The sequence below is a fragment of the Marmota marmota genome, unplaced genomic scaffold, assembly GCF_001458135.2.
Source record: "Marmota marmota marmota unplaced genomic scaffold, marMar, whole genome shotgun sequence".
NCBI classification, from domain to species: Eukaryota; Metazoa; Chordata; class Mammalia; order Rodentia; family Sciuridae; genus Marmota; species Marmota marmota.
The window spans coordinates 43396361-43422516 of NW_025999900.1; the positions used below are offsets into that span (position 1 = coordinate 43396361).

Consider the following 26156-nt stretch of genomic DNA (forward strand, 5'->3'; position numbering starts at 1 on the left):
AGTGGGCCCAAGGAAGGCAGGGTGTAGCGGCTGCACCTCAAGTACTTGACCCTCGGATTTGATCATTTTTAACAATCCTTCTCCCCGTACACCAAAGCTACGCTAGTAACAACCACACAATGATAAATAATAACCATTATTTTCCTGATCTGTTGATCAATCCCAAACTGAACCATAAATGATTCAAAATGATGAAGAATAAATTTCAATTTTCAAGGTATTCAATTTCAGTAAAATTTGTCATGTATGAACTAATGTTTGAATTTATCAACATTATATCTCACTGTTCCTCCTCTGTTTCACTGATTTCCATTTTAAGTGCAAACAGAATTTCCAAGTGGGAGCTGGGGGTGTAGCTCAGTGATGGAGCACTTGCCTAGCATGGATGAGGCCCTGGATTCGATTCCCCAGCACCACACACACACACGCACACACACACACATGCACGCACACGCATGCACACACACACATACCCATGCACACACATGATGCACATACACATACACACACACGTACACACACACACAAAGTAAAAAAATTCCAGGTGATCACATAGAACAGCCAGACTGAAGTAACTCAAGTTATTTGTCTTTTTTTTTTTTTTTAAATATTTTCTAGTTGTTGATAGACCTTTTATTTTATTTATTTATATGCGGTGCTGAGAATCGAACCCAGTGCCTCACACATGCCAGGCAAGTGCTCTACCACTGAGCCACACAGCCCCAGCCCAAGTTAATTGTCTTTAGAATTACTACACTAGCATTGTTTATTTGAATCTACTGTTTTTTGGGGGGGAGGGGGGAAGAGGGGAAAGTACCAGGGATTGAACTCAGGGGTGTGCAACCACTGAGCCACATCCCCAGCCCTATTTTGTATTTTATTTAGAGACAGGGTCTCACTGAGTTGCTTAGTGCCTTGCTTTTGCTGAGACTGGCTTTGAACTTGCGATCCTCCTGCCTCAGCCTCCCAACCACTCGATTACAGGGTGTGCCACCACACCTTGCTGAGTCTACTATTTGAACACAGAGATATGTAGCATTGCAGGGTCTGAGACTGGAAATGTGCCCTAAGAGAACTTGAATGATTCTGAGCTACTGTGAATTTACTTTTGAAAGGAGCATGTAGCTTGCGTGTCTGTGTTTGTGTATGTACGTGTGCCGCAGTCCGGCTGGCTGCAGCAAAATAACCGGAGGGTGACGAATAACTTGTGTACGTTGATACAGCAGGAGAGGGAGCCGTTTATTACAGGACAGGAGCAGTATTTATACATTCCACACAGCTTATCTAATTAACATAAACTAGATACATCAGTCAACCAATAAGGAATCTCCACACTTAATGGCTCGCTTTTGTTACTTCTCAAACCACTCCCTCTGGCATTTTGCCAGGCACCATCCAGACTTGTTTACCAACTCTAACATTCCCCTGGCAAAATGCCAGGTGTTATTTTGACTTGTTTACAGACTCTAACATACGTGTGACTTGATCACTTTTCTATGAGGGATGTAATGTACATTTAAGAATAGGTAATAAAGAGGTGGACCAGTGGTGCCCACATGCTGGTCTGTTTCCACCTCCCTGCCCATGAGACACCACCAGCTGCAGCAGAAAATATTGGTTGCCCTCCACTCCCAAATCATTCCTGCTTCCTCTTCTAACAAAAGTGGATTTATTTGTTATTAAATATCAATATGCCCTGGAAAATTAAAGCCCTCCTCTTCCTTCAGGGAGTGAACACATTCTAAGCCAATCAGGGTGGGCCAGTGCTCTTTTGACAGTGATTGGTTTGGCGTGAGCATGTGACTGGATTCTGGCCAATAGTGAGAGTAAATCTTCTGGGGTGGAGGGTGGGAGTTTCCGGGAAAGATCTTCCTCAGGACTGAATGCAAATCAAAGCAAACAAGCACATAAAAAAATAAGCTGAGAAATAAGGAGTGATGTTTCCTCAACATAAGTGCTCACGTGCGTTCGTCCGCTTTCTGGGTTTGGACAATGGGGTAAGGAAGGGATGCCTGAGGCCACAAGAACCACCCTTCAGCCATGACAGGACAAGCAGAGGGCACACACCAATAAGCTGCAGATGGCCCAACAAAAAGATGAACCTCTGTCCCTGGAATGTTTGCCACATGAGATAATAGACTGGTGCCCTGCAAGCCACGGTCACTTGAGGTGCCTGTTGCTTGAAGCCAAAGCCGGTTGAGTTACCCTTGGACGTATGTGGGTGGGGGCAAGGTGGTCACTTAGGGCAATAATGTCTCTCAGGGTAGAGAAAACCAGGGGAAGGAGACCACCATGGGTACGTGCCTCCAGGCTCTGGCAGGAGAGGAAAGGGGGTCAGGGCAGAGAGCTGCTGTTGGCCTTGGATGCCACCATCCAACTGAACATCTTGCCACCTGACATGGGACCAGAATTCTGGGTGGTGGTTGAGAGGATGGTTCAGGGTCCCTGTGGGCCTTTGTAAGAAAGTGACTCTGTAGCTAGCGTGGTGACCACTAGTAATCCATCAGTCATTGAACTCCTTGACCCCCTCCCTGGGGACAGCAAATAATAAAATGGTTTAAATGGAGACGGAGTGGGTGGCCCTGGGCCACTTGCTTCAGTCCTGGTTTTCTAGAAAACAGAGCCATGAGCCAGGCCTTAAAAGGCGGACATTCTAGGAGGGACAGGCCCAAAGAATAGAGGGGATTGAAGGAGGGGACGTGAATGGAAGAGAGGCCACCTGCCGCCACCTAACCTCCAACCTCCAGGAGACTCCGCGGCCTGTTCCACAGACGTGTCTTTTCTGGAAGGCGTCCAGAAATCTCGCCATGAAGCAGCGCACAGAGGAGAGCTGAGGGGGCAACCTGGGGGCCTCCCCTGGAACTTCAGCAGGCCTGGTCTCAGGCACCAGGAGTGGGGCGCTGACAAACGGAAAGCAGGGGGCGGCCAGGAAACCTGGGACGGCACAGCCATCTGTCAGTGACAGGGTCTGCACCCTCTGGTGGGCCGGGACGACCCATCCCTCCCTGTGGGGCTCACCCGGATGCCAGCATCCCTTTGACACCTTCTCCTTCCTTCCGGTCCTCTCCGCATCACCCTTCCAGGATGCTTTCGAAACAAGTCCCCTAGGGCTGAGTGCAAGCCTCCATCTGTGCCTTCGGTAGGCGAGAGTAAAGAGGAATTATGGCTGCTCCCTGCTCTGCTGGGCCTGGTGGAATTACCCCAAAGCAGTGTTTATCATGCCACTGAGCTGGACGCCCATGTTTAATGTGCTATCTGCTCTGACCCCAGGTGTCTCTCTGCATCACTGCTCTGCCACCAGCGAGCCTACAGTCGGTGGCTCAGCCGAGGGTCATTGCTGACAAGTGTATTTCCGGTGTTTATCCATATTAAATCTTGTATCCGTGGCTGCCTTTTACCCATTTTTCTAAATTCTCTCTGGTTCCTCAGCAGTTTCCTTCCTGCCTTGTCTTGCCCTTCTTGGAAAGGAGAACCCTTCTATGTCAGGAGTTCCACTGCGGCCTCGTGTTCCAGTCGCCTAGGAAGAATAAAGATGTTACAGAAGGTCCTGCTACGGACCTGGAGCCTTCATCTGGGATTGGTACTGATCCATCCATAATTACATCATTCAGAGTGGTGGGGAGCTCACCGGTGGGACTGGTTTAATTACAACATACATCTGTGAAGGTAGTGGCTGGCCAGCACTTTTCTCATGTAAGAACATAGTTAAAAGCTATCATCTTAATCATGTTTTATATAGGTATAGCACTTTACACTTTATACAATGTCTCCACTGGATTTTCCCTAAAGGGTACCCTTCTTTATTTTTTCACTTTACAAAACATTCTATTGGAGCAAATATAAAATGCATTTTTTTCCTGAAAAAAATAATTCAGAAGTCCTGCCTTCGTGAAGCCATTAGGAAATAAAAATATGTTTGAAGATCCCCAGTTTTTAATTTTGTGTCATTAATGCTAAGGAGACACACTCAGTCAACAGTATTCTTTCTTCCCACCTGATACCAACCCTTACAAGTAAGTGGTGCCTTAGAATTGATTTTCCAAAAGTTTTATGCGTTTTGGGGTCTATTTAAGATAGCTATTCTTGAGGATAGAAATGTAGATGGGGGCATAATCTCCAAGTTTGCAAAACAAATTGTCCCTTCTGTCTGCAGCCATGGTTGGCCATGGGATTTTTGCAGTTAAAACTATCATCAGCCAAAGAGAAGCTTTTTCTTTGACCAATGATCAGACTCCAGAAACAAATTGCTTGTACTACTATGTCAAGCCAACTATGTTTTATGCTTAAATTGATGCCAAAGTCACAAGAAATTGGATGATAAATTAATATGTGACACAGACAAAAATAAGGTCAAGTTTCTTTGTTATAAGAAAAGAAAACCACAATCCACTGTAATGGAAAATATTTAATTAGATCATTCATTCAGTCAATAGCTAGCTGTTCAGTGCCTCTTGGCTCCCAGGTACTAGCAAAGCACGGTGCTCCTTCTTGCTCTTCCTCCTCTTCCTCCTCCTCCCTCATTCTCCTTCCTCCCTCTCCCTTCCCCCTCTCTCTTTGTGCTCCTTCTCCTCCTCTTTTTCCCCCTCCAGAAACTTGGCAGGGGACGATGCTATTACAGTCAAGATGTTCTCCTATCCTCCTGGTGAGTAGGAGCAAAAAGATCTTTGTTTCCAGGGAGTGACAGATCTCACTTTGCGGTCCTCTAACCTGCCATCTTACTGCAGCTGCCATCTTGGGTAGGGCTTGCAGGAAGAAGGCATCTTTGTGGCGAGCAGAGAACTTTAACAGACAATTCGGCTGTTGGTTTCAAATGGGATCTTGAGGTGTGGACAAAATAAATCATGGAGCTTTGAAATACCTGGAAGTTATTTCAAGATCCCTGGCAGGGATTTCAGATAATGAAATGGATGACGGCGGTAATGGGAGGGAACCCAAGCGTTTATCCACTCAAAACGACCCCTCGTATTTTATTTGGTGTTGTGGTGGCAGTGCTAATAGGACATGAGCCTTCTTGCCCCAATAATGGCCCATTACTGTTTCAGGAAAAGCCTTCATGTTTCCGCAGCATTTATCTGTCAGCAGGAGACTATTATGGAGGACAAACTCACATTGTATTAGCGTTATCAGTTAATTATGATCCTTGGGATGAGTGCCAGCCAATGGGCTGGCAGTCTGCTGACCACCACTCGGGGATATAACTCTACACCCTAAATTCAAGCATGTGAGAAGACAGTGGGTCCACAGAGTTGTATAGACAGGGACATTCCCCAGGCCCGGAGCCCGTGGAGCACTGTCCGCAGAGATGCTCAGGTTAGGCTCACTGTCTGGGCCAGGCCCACCTTAGTCATCGTGGACTGTCAATGGATGGCCTTCCTGGACTTGGGGTGGAACAGAAGCCAGCTTGGTGTGCGAGTCAGACAGTCCCACGGACGCATCCCCCCATCCTTGGACTGGTGGTAAGAAGTGGCTTCATACCTTGGGTGTTCCCAAAGGCCTCATTCCCACCTGGAAACTTAGGGAGGGGTGGAGGGTGGGGATGGTGTAACCAGAAAACGTGCTCCCACATCCTTAGGGAGCAGAGAGGGCAGACCTACAGACACGCCTGGTGGGTCTTATCACTTACTGATGTGGTCAGCAGGTCCTTTGCTCTGCTGAGGACCAAACTGGGTCCACCAACTCCTGCTGAGCTGTCTGGCTTGAAGGATGAAAAAATCCTCCTCGTATTGTTGGTTCCTGAGATGCTCGTGGAAGGAGAGAGTTTGAGAACTAGAGACAATACTTGCTGCTGCCTTTTTTTAGGTGTGTGCAAAAATAACTGGTGTCAGAGGAGGCTGCCTCCAGGGAGGGGAGATAGAACAAAAGCCTGTCTCGGTGAAGGGGGGAGGTGTTCACCAGGCCTCTGGCTGGGGTGCTGGGTCAGCTACATGGGTCATGGAAAGATGGGTCAAGATCCAGGTGCAGGCATCAGGCAGCTGCTCTCAGGACTCAGTCAGCCCATGATGGGAAGTAACAGGGGTTGATCAGAGTGGACCTATGTGCCTATGACCTACTCGGTGTCTGTTGTCCCTAGGGAACCATGGGCTTGAGGAATAGAGGGGTCTGTGCTGCGTGTGATCATGTTTCCTAATAACCCTCACGGGGTCACTGCACATGGCAGGGCAACACGTTATGACACTGGTCTCCACTTACCAGCACCTCCTTTTCCCTCCCAGGAGACCATGGGGAAGGCATGGACAGATGCCCTTGCCCTCACTATCTCCCAGGTGAAACATGGGCAGTAGGTGACATGACTGGGACTGTTCTCCTTTGGCTTCATAGTCTTTAGGAAAGAGCTTGAACTTGGGGAACGAGGAGGTGGGAAAGAGAAGACACCTGTCTACAGAGATTTAGAAGTTGAATAAGTAGAAATTCAGGGAACACAGATGGCCTGCTTTGACACCGATTCACGGCGTGACCTTGAGTAGGACACTTGACCACACAGGGAAGGGTGCAAATTTCTTGATTAGTCAGTTCTAAATACAGGTGTCCTTTGATTCACAATGGCGATGTGTCCCTATAAAACCATCATAAGCTGAAAATGTCAGACACACCCAGCTCATCAAACATCATAGCTGAGCAATACAGCAAACTTGACTATTGTCTTCCCTCTCAGTCCTGTGGCCAACCAAGAGCTGCCACTGCCCAGCATCTCGAGGGAGCACTGCACTGCATCTCTCTAGCCCGGGAAAGGATCCAAATTCAAAAGGCAAACTACGATTTCTTCTGAATTCATATGGTTTTTGCACCATCCTAAAGTTAAAAAGATGATGTCAAACAATGTAAGTTGAGGACCCTCTGTAATACCCTGATCCTCTCCTAGCTGTTCTGTTCTATGTGTGCAATAAATATCTATTTAAATGAGTTTGTCACAAAAACAAAGTGAGTGGCTGTCACCTTACACCCTCTGCCATCAATGTCTAATGCTATTTTTCCTATGCCCTTTGGTCTGCCTTGCCCACCTGAGGCACCAGGAGTACAGCACAGGTAAAGGGGTGGCTCAGAGCTGTTGCTAGGGAGGCATTCCTAGTAGCTCCCACAGCAGGTGGACAGAGGAAGCAGGAAACCATGATGAGTTGAGTGCATTTCAAGCTTGAAAGAAGCCAAGAGCTCTGCCCGCCCATCTCTGCCCCCTACACACCTTTACTTTCTGGAGAAGAGATGACCTTGGCAAGGTCACACGGAGGAGTCGGGATCAGATCCCAGGGTCCTCAGCACAATCCCGTACTGTGACCTCTCCAGCCAGAGGTGTTGCCCTGGTTTGGGGAAGGAATCCCAGCCACCTTGGTGAGCTGGTGGAGGACAGGCTGGGGAGAGACTTGTCCCATGCATGGAGTGTGACCTGGCCAAGCTTGCCTGGAGTGTGACCTGGCCAAGTTTGCCTGGAGTGTCACAGGAGAAGCCTGGGCCTGCCAATTTGGATCATGTCACCAGGGTGCCTAGGTCTGCTGGTCATCTCTCCCCTAGCCCAGTGGAGGCTCATTCTTGTCAGTGGAGCTAAGGACAAAGATCTGGGCCCCAGGGTTAGAGCAGGGCATGGCTGGCTGGGCATAGGCCTGAGGAGGACCCCAACCACCAGAAACCTCCTCTCCAGCCTTCTTCACCCCAAGCATCTGTGAACCCACTGCTTCAGGCTATGCAATGATCTTTTTTTTTTTTTTTTTTTCATATTCTAAAGAGGTCTTTATCTTCACTGGGTGTGCTCTGTCTCCAAGGAGTAACTGACCCCATACGACTTGTCAGGGGCTAAGTCCCTTCTCGGGCCACAGCCTGTCCCTCAGCTGGCTGTGGTATCAACTCCAACCTGCTAGTTTCATGGCTGGAAAAGCAGAATCTTTATCCCAACAACTGCTGTGCATTAGGTGCTGTTTGGTGCAGGAATTCTCCAATGCACAAAACAGTCAATCCCTATGGGGCTCACAGTCCAGCAGGGTGCATGGAGCAGAGGGATCACTAATGCCAATGTACATGTGAGTGTAAACTGCAATCAACAACCTGAAGAGCAGAAGGTTCTAGAAAGAGGGCGGAGGGTGCTTCTAGGTGGCAGGTGCAAAGGCTGTGGCTTGAGGGAGTGTGACACAGTCTATGGAAGAATGCAGCAAGACCCACAGAAACCTTTCCATGAGGCCTTCTTTGTAGACCAAACTGGGACCTCATTGCTAACTGCAACAAGGGAACATTGGATGTCATTTTACTAAGTGCCACCTGGCTGCTGGGTGCTAGGAGAATGGACTTTTGAGGGGCAGAAAGGACATAGAAAGTGGTCACTGAGATCTTGGCAAGAGATGGGAGTCATGTAGAAAAGCCAGGTAAGGTAAAGCACCTTCGCACCCCTCTTTCTAACAAAGTACTCGTGTTGGGGGAAAAAAATCTGAGGCCGCTGGGGGTCTTCTGACAGAGTAGACATCTCCATCCATCTCTCAGTGAGATGCCTTCCTGAGCCTGGAGCAGGGAGAGTCCCACGCATTCCTTCACTTCAACATGTATGAAAAATCTCAGTTCCCTTTGCAGCCCACACGGGCACACATTTATCCAAGTCGAAGATCATCTGTGACACTGCTCCCATTCCCCAACCCCTCCCCAAGTGACCAGCCCCTCCTGGGGCTTCCCACAACCCTCTCTCCCTGCTTTATTCCTGAAATGCACGGACACTGTCTGCAGTTACTATCCATTTAGACATTATTTTGATGATAAAATTATGTCTTTCCCCCTACTGCTCATTGTCTCCTGTAGAATACAGGAGAATAAGGTGGTGGTCTCTCCTGAGGGCTTCCCCCACCCCTTTTAAATAATTCTCTACCTACTCCTCTCCCCTCACGCATTTGAATCATCAAATTGATTATTATCTCTGTGGCAGGCATATCTCAAAAGATGAAAAGCCCCACAAGAAGGGTTGGGACTTATAGCTCATTTTGGTTCAGTGGCAGCCCATAATATTCTGGTTTGCGGCGGGAGCAGCGGAGGGGGATGCAGGTGTGTTCCTAGCTGGGGATTCAGGTGTGTATTTGAAAGTGTCTAGTTGTGCCTGGGAGTGGATGTGGCAAGTTAGGTTGGGGCATTTAACCACAATGGCATTTTCCTAAGCAGACAGGGATTTATGTGCGGGCGCCTGTGCTCCGGCACATCACAGAGAATTGCCAAAGAGTAGAAGCCTCACTTTTCACATCCAGAGAGCATTTTACGGTTGCGCCCTGCTTCCTGCCCTAAGGTCAGCGGTTCTGAATTGCCTGGCCCCCGTGTGATAGGAGCCCGGAAGGGCGTCCGTTCCCCGTTCCCTCCTCCTCTAGGGCTGGGGCTCACCTGCCCGCCTGACCCTTTGTACATTTGGGCACCAGATCCGAGGTTCGAGGTTCGAGGCTGTGAATTTCGAAGGCACTGGCGTCTTCTCCTTGGTGCGTGGGCGGAGAAATGTGAGTCATTTTTAATTTGGAAAACAAATCCATTCCAAGAGGCTGAGAGGTGAGTTTGCTAGGCCGGCCAGTTAAAAGAAAGGGACGGTGGGGAGGGGGGCATGGATGAAACAACTCTCCCCCCACCCCCAGTCCCACTAGATAGTTTTTTTTTCCTCCTTAACTGCAAGAGGGAAAGCCTTGGGGCTCTAAAATCCAGTCCTCCTGCTCCTCAGGAGGTGGGGACCTCGCACGTCCGCGCGAGCGTCTTATTCCATTGAAGTCGCTCTGGCTGGCCCCCCTCCCCCCACCCAGCTTGATTCTGTCACTTTAAGTCCAGCCCCTGAGAGATAGCCAATCGGAGCCAAACCATACATCAGTCTCTCAGCCTTAAAGCTACAGTAGGGTTAGTGGGCTGCAAGTGTCGGGTGCCCCAGCCTTCTCCACGGCTTCGCATCCCCTCTACCCGCTCGCTCGCAGCGTGCGGATGAGTGGGAGCGCGGGGCTGTGCGCGCACGGCTCTCGGCCTCCCTCTCCCCCGCCGCGGCCGCTTCCTCCCACTCTGCCTTCTCCCGCTCATTGTGCCCCTGACCGGACTCGCACCTCGCCTGTGCCCTTCACTCGTCTTCCGCGTGATTTCCCCGCCGCCTTTCTCGACCTCCTGGGAATGCTAAAACGGGACTGATGGACGTGTCCGAACTCTGCATCCCGGACCCCCTCGGCTACCACAACCAGTAGGTGCCCTGTTTTTCGGTCGGTCTGTGTGTTCATCCATCCGCCCGTCCGGCTGTCTCTGTCCTGGGTGTCGCAGTTCCTCTTCTACACATTCTTGAAGTGGCAGGGACTTCTGGGGGGGACTCGGGGAACGTAGGAGGGGGAAAGCCGCACACTTCCTGGGTTTCTCTTTCAGGCTTAAACCCGCCGCTAACTTTTCCCGCATCCCCTTTGACGAACCCTCACTTTTGGCAAAAGTAGCGCTTTCTCATCACTCTCTGATCTTGCTCCATGGTGACAAAATATTTTTTGAGTTTCTGTGAAGGGGAGGCGGAAGCCCAGAACAGGTGCAGGGACGTGGCCGCTAGGATGTTCTGTCCCGTCCGTGAAAGCCTCCCCGCGGTGCTTTGATTTTTATTTCCATCCTGGGGACCAAACATGATTTCCGCAAGGGAGGAAAAAAAATCGAACGTGCCGCGACAGCTTGGAAACGCAGGAGGCCAGTGGCGCGCTCACCCTGCGGTCCCAGTGGGGCGCCCCGAAGGTGCGCACCAGACGGCGATTCCAAGGAGCCCCGGGGTGCGGCGGCGCGGTCCCGGGTAGATGCCGCCCCGCAAGGCCTGTATCCCGCCAGGAGTGGGTAGCGGGGTCGGCGCTGAAACCCGGCAAAGTTAGTTCAAGGTTTGGGAGTAGGCTGGACCCGCGGACAGCTTGATTTCTCTGCCCTCGGCCGCTCGGCGCTCACCGCGCCAGAATCCTAGGTTGTTCAAGAGTCTCCGGCGGCTGCTGGCCGCTCCTCCCACGGAACGCAGCTCCCCAGCACCCGGGCGACGATGGTAAAGTGGAGAACTGAGTCCCACCAGCGGCGGTGCCTGCCCCGCGCGTCCTGCCCGCGCTCTCCCGGGTTGCACGCTATAGCCACCCGCGCTCCCTCCCCGCGCCCTCCTACCTGCCAAAGCACCTGCCTGGCTCTCGGCTCCCGCGCTCCGTGTCCCATTGCGCCTGGGGCTAGGGTCCCCACATCTGGGTGTGCGCGCGTGCAGAGGGGTCCCTCGGTTGGCTTAAAAATAAAGATGAAAACTCTAGATCCTCACGGACAGCTTTCCTGCGAAACTTTGTGCTCTTCCTCCAGTTTTCCTAAGCAAACTCAACTATCGGTGTTTCTTTCGTGCTATTGTCTTTTCATTTTTGTACCATTCGTCCCCTGCCCCCCACAACCCCTGCCAAAGAACCACGTCTATATCTCTGAAATAAATACTATGTGGGGCTCCAGGAAGGGCCTAACCCCCCACCTCGAAGCGCAGATTACTTCCACCCGCGCTGGGCCACGCGTGACAGAGGAAGCAACTTCACAGCCGCATCTTGTGTTGATGACCAGACTGTCCCGACCCCATGCTGACCTTTTCAGTTTTAGGATTTCCCCAGGCAGAGAGTCCTTTAGATGCCACAAGAATTTTGACTGTGTCGGAAGAAGACATTGGGCTGGGAGATGAGGGGAATCCTTGATTGTAACGGAGTCTGATTCCCATAAAGGGGCTTTTCATTCTCCTTAAAGGTTACACTGATCCCAACTTGGGGGGGGTGGGTGTCAGATCCTGCCTTGCACTGTTCCTTCCTAAGGGACTGAGAGATGCCACAGAAAGGGGGGAGGGGTAAGTGAGGCTGTGAACAATGTTTGATGTTTAGAGGGGCATTTCCTCACATAAAATTACCAAGTATAGCAAATATTGAATATTTAAATTATTTAAACTCCCTCTCTCTAGAGGTGACTTCTTTAGTGGAGCTCGAAATATCTATGTGTTTGTCCCTGACTCCAAGTCATAGTCAATCAATATGAAAATTTTTAGTTGGGGGGGGGTACGTTATTTGGTGTAGATCAGGATAGCCAGGAGAAATGGAAGCCTTAGTGTCTGGATACTTCCTGGAGTTGACAAGAACCCTGGCTTTAGTTTGAGGAGAAACATGTTAGGGGAGAAAGGGGACGAGAAAGCGAGGTCCTTGGTGTCTGGGAAAGATTTGAAGTGGAAATCATTTATGAACTGAACCTGTGACTTGGATTCCCCACACTTCCTGGTTTCTTTGCAAAAAAAAAAAAAAAAAAATTAGCTTCTTACTCCATGAGGAAAGCCAAAAAAATATACGTGCCACCCCTGAGGAATGAAGCATCTCTGTGAGATGCCAGTTCTCAAAGCTCAGGACCTGCTAAGCTGCAGCCTCGAGCATTAGCGAGCTGGCCCCCTGTACAGATGTATGCCTCCCGCCAGGGTCTCCGTCTGCCCTAGAACAGGGGTGCACCATCCACAAGGACAAGCTTGTGGAGGTCCACTGAGGCATCTTTCAGACCTTTACCCCAGGCTTCCTGACAGGTTAGCGTTAGAGCTATCGGTAGCAAGGTAACAAAATAGAGGGGGGCCATTCTTTGGTTTGTGGGAAGGACGGTTGGATGGATAACAGGAGGTTCATGTGCTCTGTACACATAGTTTTTGCTGGTACCGATTCAATGACATTCCTGGACTCGAGAAAACCCAAGGGTACCGGGACCAGAGTTCAGAGAGAAGGAACCCTCCAGCCCTCCTCTGGCCTGCTGACACACAGGAGAGGTTTTTAATTCTGAGTGTCGCTCTCACCTTCCCAGGTGAGAAATGAACACACAGAGACACACGCGGACCTCCCTGCCTTCCTCTCCTTCATTTTCCTTCTCCCGTAGCCAATTCTGTAGGTGACTCCATTACCCTTTCTAATCAATATTTTATGTACATATATAATCAGCCAGAGTGGCAGTGTGTGTGCCTGCCTGCGCGTGCCTGCGTGCGGAGGTACCCATGACGGGGACGGCTGCAGACTAAACCCAGAGGAGGGGCGGGGACCTCATCACTGTCTGATGACCACTTTGCTGTTGTTAGGGAAACAAAAGAACAAACTGTGTCCTGAAGGTAAAATATGTGGGTTCACACATAGGAAAAATGCCACATGGTAATTCAGAATCAGTGACCCAGAGAAAAACAAAGGGGGAAATTAATTTTTAATGGTACATTTAAAAAATAAATCAGAGTGAAGACATCAGTCTCCGTTGTCCAAGGGAGGGGGTTTTGAAAAACAGACCTTTATGTGTCTGCCACCCTTCTGGAGGTGTGGATTGCTGTGGGAGAGGATGGGTGTTGGGTGGTGGGAGCTGCTTAGCCCTGGGGCCATAAATGGGAAAAACATTAGGCCCATGTTGCAGGGCCCCAGTCCCCATGAAGGCCTTTCCAGCTCAGTGAGATCCTGACATCCCTGGAAATTTCCTCTCCGAGTTGATTATTTCCCCAGCGCCTTTCACTTTGGAAATGATCCTCTATTTGACCAATAATTCGGATATATGGAAAGATGTCTCTGAAGAAGAAGGAGAAACAATCTAACCCACCAAACAGGAATCTTTTCATTCTATTGATTTGAGTAATCAATAGAGATTCCATTTAGTCCTAGAAAAGGGACAGAGGGGACTTTCAGGGGGAACACTTGGAGGGAGATGGCTGTGATAGAGATTTCATGTCACAGCCTGCCTTCTCCGAGTGCCCCTGGTCCTCACTCAGGGGGCTCTCCCCCTTTCGTCCTGCCTGATCCATTCATATTCCTATAATTGGACTTTTTGACAAATGATTTTTCGAGAGAAGCTAAACTCACGGAAAAAGTTTGTTTTCCTCAGTCTTTTGCAAAATGCCTTGCTTCTTTTGAGCAAAGATCTGCAAAACTCTAGCAGGCCAAAGGAAGGATATCGGAGACAGTCATGGAGAGAGTGGACCTGTTCTGGAGTTGGCCAGGTGGACGAGCAGGGTACAGAAGGAGAGGGAATTCCTCAGGCAGACCACAGACAGGGTGCTTTTGACTCTCTCTCCAGCACCTCTTTCTTGAACCTGTTTCCCTGAGTACTTGAAGTGACTTCTTCAAAAATGAGTAAAATTCTTTGTGGTTCCAAATTTAAGGGAGGGAATAGTTGATACTTATTTAAACCATAATCCACTTCTTCAAAGTGAAGGCTGACCTGCTCCGAATATCCCCATTTTGTGTGGAGCTCTGTGTTTTTCCCTCATGACCAGGAGCGCTGTCCAGAAGTGGCCAGCACTCCTCACAGCCCCCTGGGGGCTTCTGTCTTGGAGTCTGGTGGCTCTTGACTGAACGTCAGCTCAGCTGGAACGTTCAACCTTGAGTGTTCTCTACGGTCCCTGGAGTGTACGTGGCCCTTGGAGGGGCCAGCGAGTGCAGGGTCTGCAGATGGAAGGGCACAAGTTGAGAATGGGCTAGAACCAGGCAGACCTTAAACCTGGAGGCTTCCGGAACATTCTTCCTATTTGTGAGGCCACTTGCTGATTTCTAGGGATAAATCCAAGATCCTTTTAGCATGTCTGTGTTGGTGACTCTTGATAGGGCTTGGCCTGGGGTGCTTCTCCTTTCTCAGGCTCAGCAAACTCAAGCCCCTGAGGAATTAACACAGCTGTGGTCATTCCTTGGAGAAGGGGTTCACAAGTTTCAGCCAGCCCTGGGGTCTCAGGGTGTGGCCGGGGCAGCCTGGGGCGGGATTACATCTGGTTGCCCAGCTCCATGGTATGGCCTGGTCCCTGCTCAGGGAGGTTGTGATGTTTATAATTGCAAATGTAATTAGCAGACCAGCCATGGGGGACCAGGATGCTCAACTTCTTGTACATCACGGTGACCCCTGTGATGGCTGGACTGGCAGATTAACCCTCACAGGGCCGGCCTGCCTCCCGCTGCTGGTGAGGCCACTGACCTTTCACTAACAGTGCCGGGGACCTGCACTGGGACCACAACCTTCCTTGGAGGGGTCATCAGGGCAGTGACTGTGAGAGGTTGGCCACCAGGCTACTGACCCTTGCCTCTTGTGACAGTGTGATCTTAAATAGCATGCTCTGCTGGGGCATTTACTCTCTCATGTCCCCAGCCACACTGGGACAGCATGATGAGTGGATTTGGGGTGCATGGTACTCAGTTCTGTGGCTCTGGGTCTCTTAAGAGGACTGCTGACATGTGCCCAGCACTCCTGGGCCTCAGGGGTGGTGGCCAGCATTCAGCCATCTCCTCAGCCAGCCTCTTCCAGAGCTGGCTCGTGGGGGGTGAGTACTTGGTGTGTCCTGCAGAGCTAGACAGCGTCTTAAGGGCTTACTCAGAGACCTGCAGGGAGGCCGCTCATTGGAGATGTGGGGCTCAGTGTGTTTCTGGGAGTAGAGACCCCAGGTAACCAAGAGGAAGACACCCAAATGCCAGATGAGCGGGGAAACAGGGCCACACAGTGTTCATTTCCCCCTCGAGGCCTGTGCTGGACTGCCTCTCTCGGGTGCCTTTCTGTACTGAGCAGGATTAAAATCAGCAAGAATCTTAATGGGACCTTTATAAGTCATGGCTTCAAGGGGTGGACAAGTTTCTTCTTCAGAAAGCTCGAAAGCCCCTGTTGCAGAGGGTGTTTCTGAAGCCCCAATATCAAAGTGCCCCTGTCTTCATCCCTCAGAGGGTTTCTGTCCTGGAGGGTCTGTGTGTGCCCCGTTAGACAGGTGGCAGCGGGCAGAGGGCTCTGCTCTTTAAACACAGCCCCTGCTGCCTGCTGGACCCTTTGCCTGGGCTGAGGTCAGCCTGGCCATCTCCAGCAGGGCTGCCCCACCTTGGCAGGGGTTGGTCCAGTGTGACAGGGAAGGTGGAGGGACCTGTTAGGCGGCAGTCCCCGCAGCTCACGGGGCTTGAATCCTTCTGAAAAGCCTCTCTTCAGTTTTCTGACCTGAGTAGGACTCGGCCGACCCAGAGAGGAAGCCAGGAGACTCCTGTCCTCCGGAACAACAGATGGCTACACTCAAAGGAGCTCTGGGGCCATTCTGTCCCAGGTCCTCTCCCTGGAAATTGCCATTGAAAGTCTGTAGCTTAAAGGGTCAATATTTTCTTAAATCAAGGAAAATAATACTGGTTAATCTGCCCTGGGACTTTCAGTGTGGAATCAGATAAAGTGGTGGTGGTGGGCGGGGGGACGGGGGGTTACAGCCAAATGAGTTAAAATCTGAATTATCTGAGTTGGATTTAAAATACATAAACCTAAAACTGGGTTTTTCATGGCAGTTAGTGATATGATCTCTTTTTTTTAATCTTTATTTCACTGTGGTTTTGAACCTATACACATTTTGGTCCTAAAAATTGTTGGCTGGCTGGCTTTCTTTCTTTCTAATTTCTCTCCCGTGTTCCTTAGGATCTTAAAATATTCTATTCAGTGTTGTCATTCAGTGTCACCGGGGATGGAACCTTTTCTGGAAATAGTTTTCTGGAAAATATTATTTTATTCCTCAATGTCATTTCATGCAGAGGTCAAAAGGCAGTTAAACTCGGACAAGGTTTTGTTTTTATCTTCTGCTTTCAAATGTGATCCATTTTCATTTAAAACTATATCAGGGTCCTCTCCTGCCAATTATAGCTCTTGTGCCCGGGAACTGTGTTTACTAAACACTGCGTTCACCACAGTCCGAGTGTGTCAGGGCAGGTCGCCGTCAGGATCTTCAGTAGAAGAATCCAGAGTTTCAAAACCTCAGACCCGAGGTGTGATTTGAACTTGACTCTTTGGTTTTCAATTGCTTGCATAAGCTTGAGTTCCTAGATTTGTTTTGGGTTGTTTTCTTTTTGTTCATTCATGTTGACGATTTGATTATATTTATTTAAATCTCTGGTTTTGGTTTTGCCACCTGCTTTGTGCTTTTGAAGAGGGTTTCCGAACGTCCCTGGCCTTATCCTGGGCTATGGTTTCTGAAGGGCAAAGAACCAAGGAACAGGGTCTGCTGTGTGGGCCTGAGGGTGTGCCGTGTGTGTGTGTGTGTGTGTGTGTGTGTGTGTATGCACACGCGTTTGAGCCATTTGGAGGGGCCGAGCACAATTAAGACAGGTGACATCCCAGGGCAGAGCTCCCGTTGGTGGCCACTCTGTTCTGTTTCAGCCATCGACACCTTCGTCCACTGTCACTGGCCTACTTACTTGTTTGGGTGGAAACAGGAAAAGCGAAGACTTACTGCTTATGGCAAATCCCAGGTCGGCTGTGTCTGTCATCTGGGAACCAGGTGGTAGGGTGTGGGTCGGGGTATCAGGAAGGGCTAACCTTGGCTTGACACCAGTTTTTAAATCTTACCCCCGTCTCTGCCTGGCGCTGGGAGCCCTATTTGGGGTCTTGGTGGTTCCATGTGGAGGGGCTGGTGGATGCTTTTTTTTTTTTTTCTTTCCTCATTGATCAGCAGAAAACCTTCCCTTCTGATGGTGAGACGGCCCTCAGCCTGCAGAGTACCGTGTTTACCCTCTCCCTTGTAACCTCACTCGTTGTCATTTGTCTCTCGGGTGTGTTGGCATTGTCTACGTAAGCAGTCAGGCTAACCAGCAGTGGCAGAGAGGACGCTGCTTTTCCAGAAATCATAGCCACATCGGGATGTTATCAGAATTATGAGAACAGTAATAACGGCCGGCACCTCCATCCCCCCCAAAAGTGCAAAGCGGTTCTCATGTCAGTCTGCTCAGGGTACCTGGGCCGGGGTGTCCGGGTCTTGCCCCTGAACATAAATACCTTTGAGCACATGGAGACACCCAGAAGCCTCACTTTTGCATGTCTGAATTCATCCAGGAGCAAAAGCTACCTGGTCTCTGAATAGGAACAGGCAGGAAGAAGGGGATGAGGTGGTGCTACACCACACTCTGAGAAGTGCTGGGTTTTTAACCTTTGGATGAAGAAGGAGAAGTGTTTCTTATAAAGAACTGTGTCCAGGGTGACCTCGCGACCACCAGTAGTGGCCCCAGCCATGCTCCCTCTCAGGTCTCCTGTTCCAGTGGCTTCGTTCTCGGGAGAGTTTTGCAGACCAAAGGCACACAGAGGACAAGGGGCTTATGACTTGGCACGAGGACTATCTGGAAAAGGAACTGTGTGAAGAGAGAGGCAAAGTCACCTCTCCACCCTTGGTCACCTTCTTGGCCATTCAGAGTCTATGAGACCCTTGTCCCTCTCCTGAGTCCCTGAACTTGTACCGTGGAGGCAGAGTCCAGAGGGAGGTCACCAGAGAGCCCATCTCTCTGGATCCCTGTGTCCCTTCCTGTGACTCTTCATGCCGACACCTCCCAGACCTGACCCCTGCTCATCCGCAGACTGCAGACAGCGTTCATCTCCGCATTACTTTTGCATTGGCAGGGGCTTTGTGATTTCTTCTCTGCTTTTGGTGTGTGTGTGTGTGTGTGTGTGTGTGGCCTTGGAAACAGAGGCTACTCCGCTGTACCTGCTGTACCAGGGTCCCATGACTGTCTGCATTTTTTTAATACCTTAATATTCTTACTCATGTTCTTACTCAATTTTTTTTCCTCAGGGGAAAAAAAAAACCCAAAGCTTTGGATTATTAATTGATTATTAACTGATTGAACAAGCAAAACATTCCACCCCCGAGGAATGCAAGCAGGAGTTTGGCTGTGCTCCTCTGGTTGAGATCTGCTTTTTTCCCCTCAATCGCTGAGAAATTTTATAGCTGCAATTCCCTCGTTGGACCCTGAGTAAAAAATTAATTCATGAATAATAAAAACCAATCAGTCTTGTTGAGTTTAAGAAGGATTAGGAGAAAGGGTGTTTTTTTCTTACAGAGAACATTTGGAATCTGTGTGTCATTGTCACCGAGTGTTCGGGGATGACTTGCGTGGGCCTTTATTCCCAGCAAATGAGCTGTTTATTATCTCGAGGTGTAACACATCTTCTCCGTCTTAAGGCCAGCTGTCCGATGACTCTGAGGGGCTTCCCACCCGCGACCCATGCCCCAAGCCAGTGGCAATTTGCTGATATGAAGACTGTTTCCTGTGGAATTTCTGTAGGACCAAACAGCAGGGGACCTGGCCTTGTAAATCTCATTTGTGCATGGTACGGAGTCCCGGGTTCCAACCCCTTTCTTTCCCAGGAAGTAAGTGATCAGAAATGTACTCACCTTTGCAAGAACTACAGGAATTAGATTTGTAGTTTTCTACAGAAATGAGATTCTCTTTTCTGCTTCCACAAAAAGTATCTGCCCCCCAGGGTGGTCGTGGAGATTAAAGGAAGTAATTGCCAAGTGCCAGGCACAGAGTAGGTGTGCATTGAACTGAGGGTGCTATTTATCCCTTTGATATTATCTTTTGGAAGTTGCTTTTTATTCCTCTGACATTACCTCCCAATGACAGTAGTCCTCAGCAGTGAGATCAGGGTGCCTGAACCGATACATTGTTTAATGCGATCACTGTGGCTCGGGTTTCCACGTGTAACACAGGGGATTAGAAAAAGAATCACAATCCCAGGTGGGGATGGTGAATCGGAAGTTTTCCTCTGAGAGAATCCCAGTGTTCACCGATTCCTTGGTAGAGCTGCCTCATGAAATACAGAATACCAAGTTACAACCGAATTTTAGATAAACGACAAATAATTTTTTTAGCATAAATAAATCCTATACAATATTTGCTAAATCTGGCAACCCTGTTCAAGCCTAATTTTCTTAAATTGGTCTGATGAAGAAATATGCTTCTTTTATTTATTTGCTTTCTGCTTTTGACAAAATCCCAAACAATGATCATATGTTCTGGGCCTTTTTTTTCCCCAAATTATTTTTTTAAATGTCCATTTTTAACATTTTTCCAGGGTTAACTTGAGTAGACCGACCCTGCCCTTAGAAGTTAGTGGGGAGAAGTGATTTGTGTCATGGGATTTGCTGATGGAGTTGTGCCAGGTGAATGAATCCGGGGAATGGGGTCTCCTGCGTGGTCCCTGGCAGGCTGGAGGCTGTACTGCTGGGACCTGTGGCCCCGGCCCCTGGAGTGTGGTCCCTTGCTCCACCAGGAGGCGGAAATCTCACTGATGACAGAGGACAGAGGGACATAAACCTGAAGCAGAGCCAGACGGGAGCCTGGGTGAACGCGGCTCACCGACCAGGTGCCAGCCGCCCAGCTCTCCTCACTCACCCCGCAGAGCCAGGAGCGCCGTCAACACACCATTGTTTTAAAGCCGGTCCCCTCGGTCCCCTCGGTCCCCTCGCAGCCGGGGATGGGGAATGGAAGGGCTCGAGCGCCCCCTACAGGCGCTCACTGGAACTGCACCCACGGCGACAGCCCTGCCGCAGACGGGTCCCCTAATGAGGAGTGTGTGCAGCCTGCAGAACCCAGGATCCCAGGAAGAACGAGGGCGACTCTGGTGTCAGATCCGCCCTCTGCTCCTGACTCTGCAGCAGCGCAGCTGCCTCCCGATGTGGGATGTCTCCCAGCAGGTGACCTTGGGCGCACACATGGCGCTTACTGCCTCTGTGGCTTGCCTGACCTCCAGACGGACCCGGAAAGTCCTCACTCAGTCTGAGGCAGGCCCCTCGCCTCCGCTGCTGAATATGCAGGAGGAGTTCAGCCTGCACCATTTCCAGATCCTGATGCGTGTTCAGATTCTCTTCTCCAGTAATGATAAACTGTAAGGCCAAAGATGAGTAATTGTGACAATAATAGTAATCATTGAAGTAATTGACACTTATTGAACACTTATTCCTTGCCAGGGATTGTCCTAAAAATAGTTCATGCATTAACTCATGGCTTCTTAACAATCCCGGGAAGTATTTACTATTACCATCATCATTTTACAGAGGCACAGAGACGATAAGGCACCTGCCCAAGGTCACACCGCTGACAAAGCCACGTTTTGCATACGACAATCTAGTGGCATACTGGCTTTCTTCACCATCATATCATGTGCCTGCTGTCTCTCTCCCCCTTAACCCAGGAGCCCCTTCCTCTCTCTCTTCATTCTCTAATCCTCCACCCAAATCTGGAAAAATTCTACTAAACATACACCTCAGATCTATTCCTTTCTATTTTGCTTCCCCCCACCCTGGTCTGCCTGGTGAACTTCTACGTATTCTTTAAAACCCTGCTCAGGCCTCCCCCTGGTGCGGAGCTGCCCCTGAGTCCTCCAGGGGGAGCTGATATTGCTGTCCTTGCAGTGCCCCTGACTTGGTTGCGGTCTATTGGATTTGAATATCTGCCACTAGATCCTGTTCCCGGGGAGTCCACGGGCATCCCCTTGTCCCCAGTGCCTAGAACAGCATCTGTACAGAGTGGGTGCTTCACGAACTCCAGTCGAGCTGCTGCAGGGGAATTGGGAGTGGGAGAGCGGGAGCCCCAGAGGCAGGAAGAAAGCCCCTGAGAGAGGCAGGCGCTCAAGGGCTGGTCAGCCCCATCTGCTGCCCTGGTCCAGCGCTGGGAGGCCAGGACTGGCCAGGTGGCTTTCGGTCCTTCCTGGTGGGGGGGAACAGCTGGCTGAGAGGGTGGAGTCTGGCCCTGCCCGGGTGCTGTGCCCCCACCAGCTCACAGCGGCTCCAAGGTGTGAAGCGTTCTGTGGTTCTGTGAGCTGATTATTAACTGCATCCACCACTAAAAATCATATGATATAAACTTATCATTAAATGCATCTGTGAAACAAAGATCATAAATACTCAAACTCACAATTTTCTGATACTCGGCTGCATCTTGCTTTAGACACTAGCAGTGAATCTTCATCCAATGAACCTGTCGGGGGAAGGGGCCGACGATGCTTGCTGCAGTCCATAGTTCCCAACTCTGCGTTCAGAGTTGTCACATTGGTGTCCTGAAACTGGCCCCGATGACAGTCTTTACACCATGGAAAATGTCAAGTGCCCATCAGTGCCCATCTCCCGAGCAGTTGTTAATCTCCAACCACCAAACCACCGCCTGGCCCCGTCACATCCTGCTCTGCCGCTCTGGATACATCCCTTGACCTCTCTGTGCCTCAGATTCCTCATCTGCAGTGCTCCTCCTCATTGGATAGGTGTAAAGATTTAAAACGGATAAACATAACTGAAAGCATAGAGGGGTACACAGTCGGTGCTCAATAACTTTCTTCTCCATGCTCTGGACATGTCCCTAACTTGATTCCTTCCTCCGGCTCCCACTGCCCCCAGTGCTGGGGATGGGACCCAGGTGCACTGTCCTATTTATGTATTTATTTATTTACTTATTTTGAGACAGCATCTTGCTAAGTTACCCAGCTGGATCGAGGATCATGCCCTCAGTCCTGGGTGGATTTGAGGTCCCAGCAGCACTGGCACAGGGGAGCAGGCTAGGCCCCTAGAGAAATGTCGCAGACGCCGAGGATGGTCAAGCTGCAGTGTTGGGGAGCCGTCTGACCTGCGAGGAGGAGGCAGTGCCCCTCTGGCAAAGCTGAGCAGCGTGGCCATGCCCACGAGGCCAGTGCACAGAGAGGGCACGTCCCCCGTGCACACAGCCAAGTGGGCCAAGCCGGCTGTGATGCCCCAGGAAAGCGGGAAGTTGAGAGGTCAGGTCTGCAGCCACCGGGACGCAGGGGCCAGGAGAGGGCCAGCTGGGCTAGGGCCACCTTCAGTGGTAAACCAAGGCGAGCCCATGGACCTGAAAAGGCTCCCGCTGCCCAGCTGGACAGGCAGCGTCTCACTGCTCGGGGCTCCTTCTGTGTTTGGAACCCCTGGACTGTAGATGGAGGCCCTTGGAAAGGCCATGCCAAGAAGGCAGACCGCCTGTCCAGAGGGGTCCTCCCTTTACCTTCAGCTCCTCCAGGGCTGACCCGGATGGGATGCATCCGTGAGTGTGCAGGACAGGGACAAATCTGGAAAAGCCCTGGGCAAGCACCATCCGGCAGGAGCCGGCTGAAGGGGAAGGGTCCCTGGGGGTCTAGGGCCTCTTGGGTCGATTTGGGGGGTTGCTGCAGTCAGCTCAGAGGAGCTCTGTGGGGAGGAGACTGCTGCGAGGGCATTTGCTCCCTGTGTCTTTGCAGTGACACCCAAAGAGGGTGTCCTCACGCCCCTTGAGACTGGACCGGAGGAGTCGAGTGCTTGCCCCAGGTGACCTGTGGACCCACCCGAGGAGCCCGGATGCAAATCCAAGACCGTCCAAGGCAGTTCACCTGAAGTAGCTCAGAAGACCCAGTGTCCCTGTCTGTCCCAGCCCTCCTGACACTGTTCCTGCATGTCAGCGTGGCCTCGGGATGACCTGTCTGGGAGGGGGGCACGGCCCTGGGGAGGTGTGTGCTCAGGAGGCCGCGGGACCTCCTCCCGGGACAGGCGGCTGTGCAGAGGGCTGGGGCATGTGGAGGTGCCCGTGTCCAGGAGAGCATTGACCCCTTGCCGGGAAGGAAGGAGGAGGAGGAGGAGGAAGGCACAGCCCACTCCTCCTGCTCCTGGTCATCAGCTGTTGTCCTCTGGGGCGTGGCCAGTGTGTTCACGTGGAAATGGGGGCCCTGGGAGGGCCTCTGCAGACAGGCGGGCAGGGACACTCCTGAGACCAGGGCACGTGGGCAGGGACGCTGCATGGCCAGCAGCCAGCGGCCCTGAGCTTGCATTTGTGTCCCTTTTTACCCTCTCTGTGTCCCTTGAACTTGCTCAGCTCCACGGCTAAGCCCAGGAGGAGACCCTGTAGGACTGAGGTGGGGCACCACGCGGCCCCCCTGATTGGGCCTCCTAGAGACAGGCACCCCACAATTAAGAGCCTCCCATAACCCAGGAAGCTCCCCGTGTGGCTCTGGGACGTGCCCCAGGGGCATCTTGGTTATGGGCCTCACTCCCGAGGCTGCTCTTCACCCCTGAAACCTCCGAGGTCCTGACCGTGGCCACTTTTGCGTGGTACTCGTGGCAATAGGGAGAGTTCCTCGAGGCCTGGCGATGGGGCGCCTCTTGGTTCATAGGAACTGTTGTGTCTATGACATAAGACACTGCGCCAGGTGCCAGTATTCATCACAAAGGCAAATGTCATGTGGGCTCAGGACCGTCTCAGGAAATAGGGACCTGACGGCAGAAGACAGGTGGGGTTCTGGCCAGGTGTGGGCAGCTGTGGGTGGGGAGTCTGCAGGTTTCCCACTTGGGGAACAAGTTCCAGGCCTCTCCTCGAGGGTGGGAGGACCTGGGGACCCGGGGGCCCAGACGAGGGACTCCTTGGCTGCTGTCTTCAGCTTTCTTGGGTAATTCCAAGCACCAGCCAGGCTGAGATTGGGCCCCGACAGGCGGGCTCGGTTGCTCCGCTAACGCGGCTTCTCCCCAACTCTGGGCTTTTCTTATGAGCCCTGGGCTTCTGCTCTGTCGTCTGGGCCTGTAGTTGTCCCTTTCCTGCCGCTAATAGCAACCAGGAATGTCTGCTGACCCCTGCCGAATGCCCGCTCTGAGCCAGGTGCTGTGCAGGGGCTGCAGGCACCGGGCCTCCTGTTCTGAAGGTTCCCTGGGGCCCCCAGGTGCCCTGCGTGGCTGGCATGTGGGACTTCCAGGGGGAGAAGGCAGCATTGGGAGCTGGGAAGGACCTGAGGGGCTGTGAGCCTGAGCACCGATACTTTACAGATGAGGAGACTGAGGCTCCGAGTGGACAAGGGAGGCTGAGCCAGGAGGATTGCAAGTTCAAGGCCAGCCTCGGCAACTCAGTGAGAACTTACCTCAAGGGCCTTGGTGACACTTGCATGACTCAGAAGCAGAACTAAGGCCCTGACCCCATGCTCCTCGTCTCTCTGGGTGTCAGTGCTTCCTGCCCTCAGCTTCCCAGGGCCTCTTTGACCAAGTGATTCTGAGGACTTGAACTGGGATCCTCAGAGCTGTGTGGTGCAGACTGCAGGTGTGACATGCCAAGGTCACACCCGCCCAGGCTGGGTGAGGGGACTGCAGGAGCCAGAGAGCCACAGCAGGGCAGGAAAGATGGCCTCCACGGGCCCCTCTGCTCCCCGTCCCCACACCTGTCTGTGCCTGCCAAGCTCCCTGGCTGGGCCACCTCCCCAGGCTGCTCTCTGCTCCTGTGACCTAGGTGCAGGACAGCGAGGGGCTCTCCAGCTCGGTGGTCCGCCTCCTCTCTGGGGTGTGTGTGAGGGAGGCGTGAGGCTGGAGAATAAAGACCACCTTCTCCGTCCGGGTCACCTTGACCTTCTCTGTCCGGGTCACCTTGACCTTCCTGGTGCCTCGCCCTGCAGTTGGCACAGAAATGGAGCGCATGGCCCAACTGCCAGTCCTGTGGCTGCTTCAGGGCAGCATCCCTGCTACTGCGGCCTTCGTCCAAGGTCAGTACCTCATGGCCACCTCTGGTCTGAGGTCAGCATCCAGGCCTGGTGGTGTTCCCGGGTAGATGGCACCGCTGGCTGAGCCGGGAAGGCTGCAGGAAGGAGCCCCTCTGGCTCCTGAGCCACCCTGGAGGGACACCCAGGAATAGCTGTCCCTGCGTGGTGGTGCAGAGGGTGGGGCCTTTGATGTCACCCAGATGTGCATCAGCTGGCAACTCACCATCCCTTGCTGTGCCACCTTGGGCCAGGCACCTAACCCTCCTGGGCCACACTGGCCTCATCTAAAAAAAAAAAAAAAATGGGAAAAATGAATAATATCCTTCTCTTCTGGGGTCCCAGATGGACTTCGTAATATCGTGCCTGTAAAATGGTCCTGGAAGGGTACTGCCAGGCCTCGTGGAGTCAGATGGGCCCCAGGCATTCCCTGGAAACACACAGCCATTGAAAGAAAAATGCAATTTTATTATAAAGAACCAGTGAATGATGGGATTATTACGTGATCTTCCAACAGAGGAAGACTCCGTGTGTCCAGATCATTGTGACGCAGGGGAGTCAAGCAACGTTTTGGCAATAAAAGGAGGCCTTATGGGCCTGGATGGACGGCGTGGGAATATGGGCAACACAGGATCAAGGTTAAAAAAATGGGCCAGGAGTGGTGGCCACACCTGTGATCCCAGCAGTTTGGGAGGCTGAGGCAGGAGGATCGCAAGTTCAAGGCCAGCCTCAGCAACTTAGTGAGAACTTGCCTCAAAAAGGGGGGTCAGGGCTGGGAATGTGGCTCCATGGTTAAGCTCCGCGGGGTTCCATCCCTGGTACCAAAACAAGAAGAGAGAGGAGAGAGGAGAGAGGGAGGGAGAGGGAGGGAGGGAGAGAGGGAGGGAGAGAGGGAGGGAGAGGGAGGGAGGGAGGGAGGGAGAGAGAGAGAGAGAGAGAGAGAGAGAGAAAGAAGAAGA

At 51.6% G+C, this 26156-nt stretch overlaps 1 protein-coding gene across 4 annotated transcripts in view; it reads left to right on the forward strand.

Annotated features, from left to right (window-relative positions):
- The window catches only part of Esrrb (estrogen related receptor beta), a 162240-nt gene that overhangs the window by 46951 nt on the left and 89133 nt on the right, over positions 1-26156 (forward strand). The window contains exon 1 of one of the 4 annotated variants that reach the window (XM_048799057.1): positions 9811-10159. The exons of the other annotated variants lie outside the window; for them this stretch is intronic. Within the exon in view, the coding sequence (XP_048655014.1) occupies positions 10110-10159 (50 nt within the window). The 5' untranslated portion in view covers positions 9811-10109. Of the gene's footprint in view, positions 1-9810; positions 10160-26156 lie in introns of those variants that run through there. 4 annotated transcript variants of the gene reach the window in all.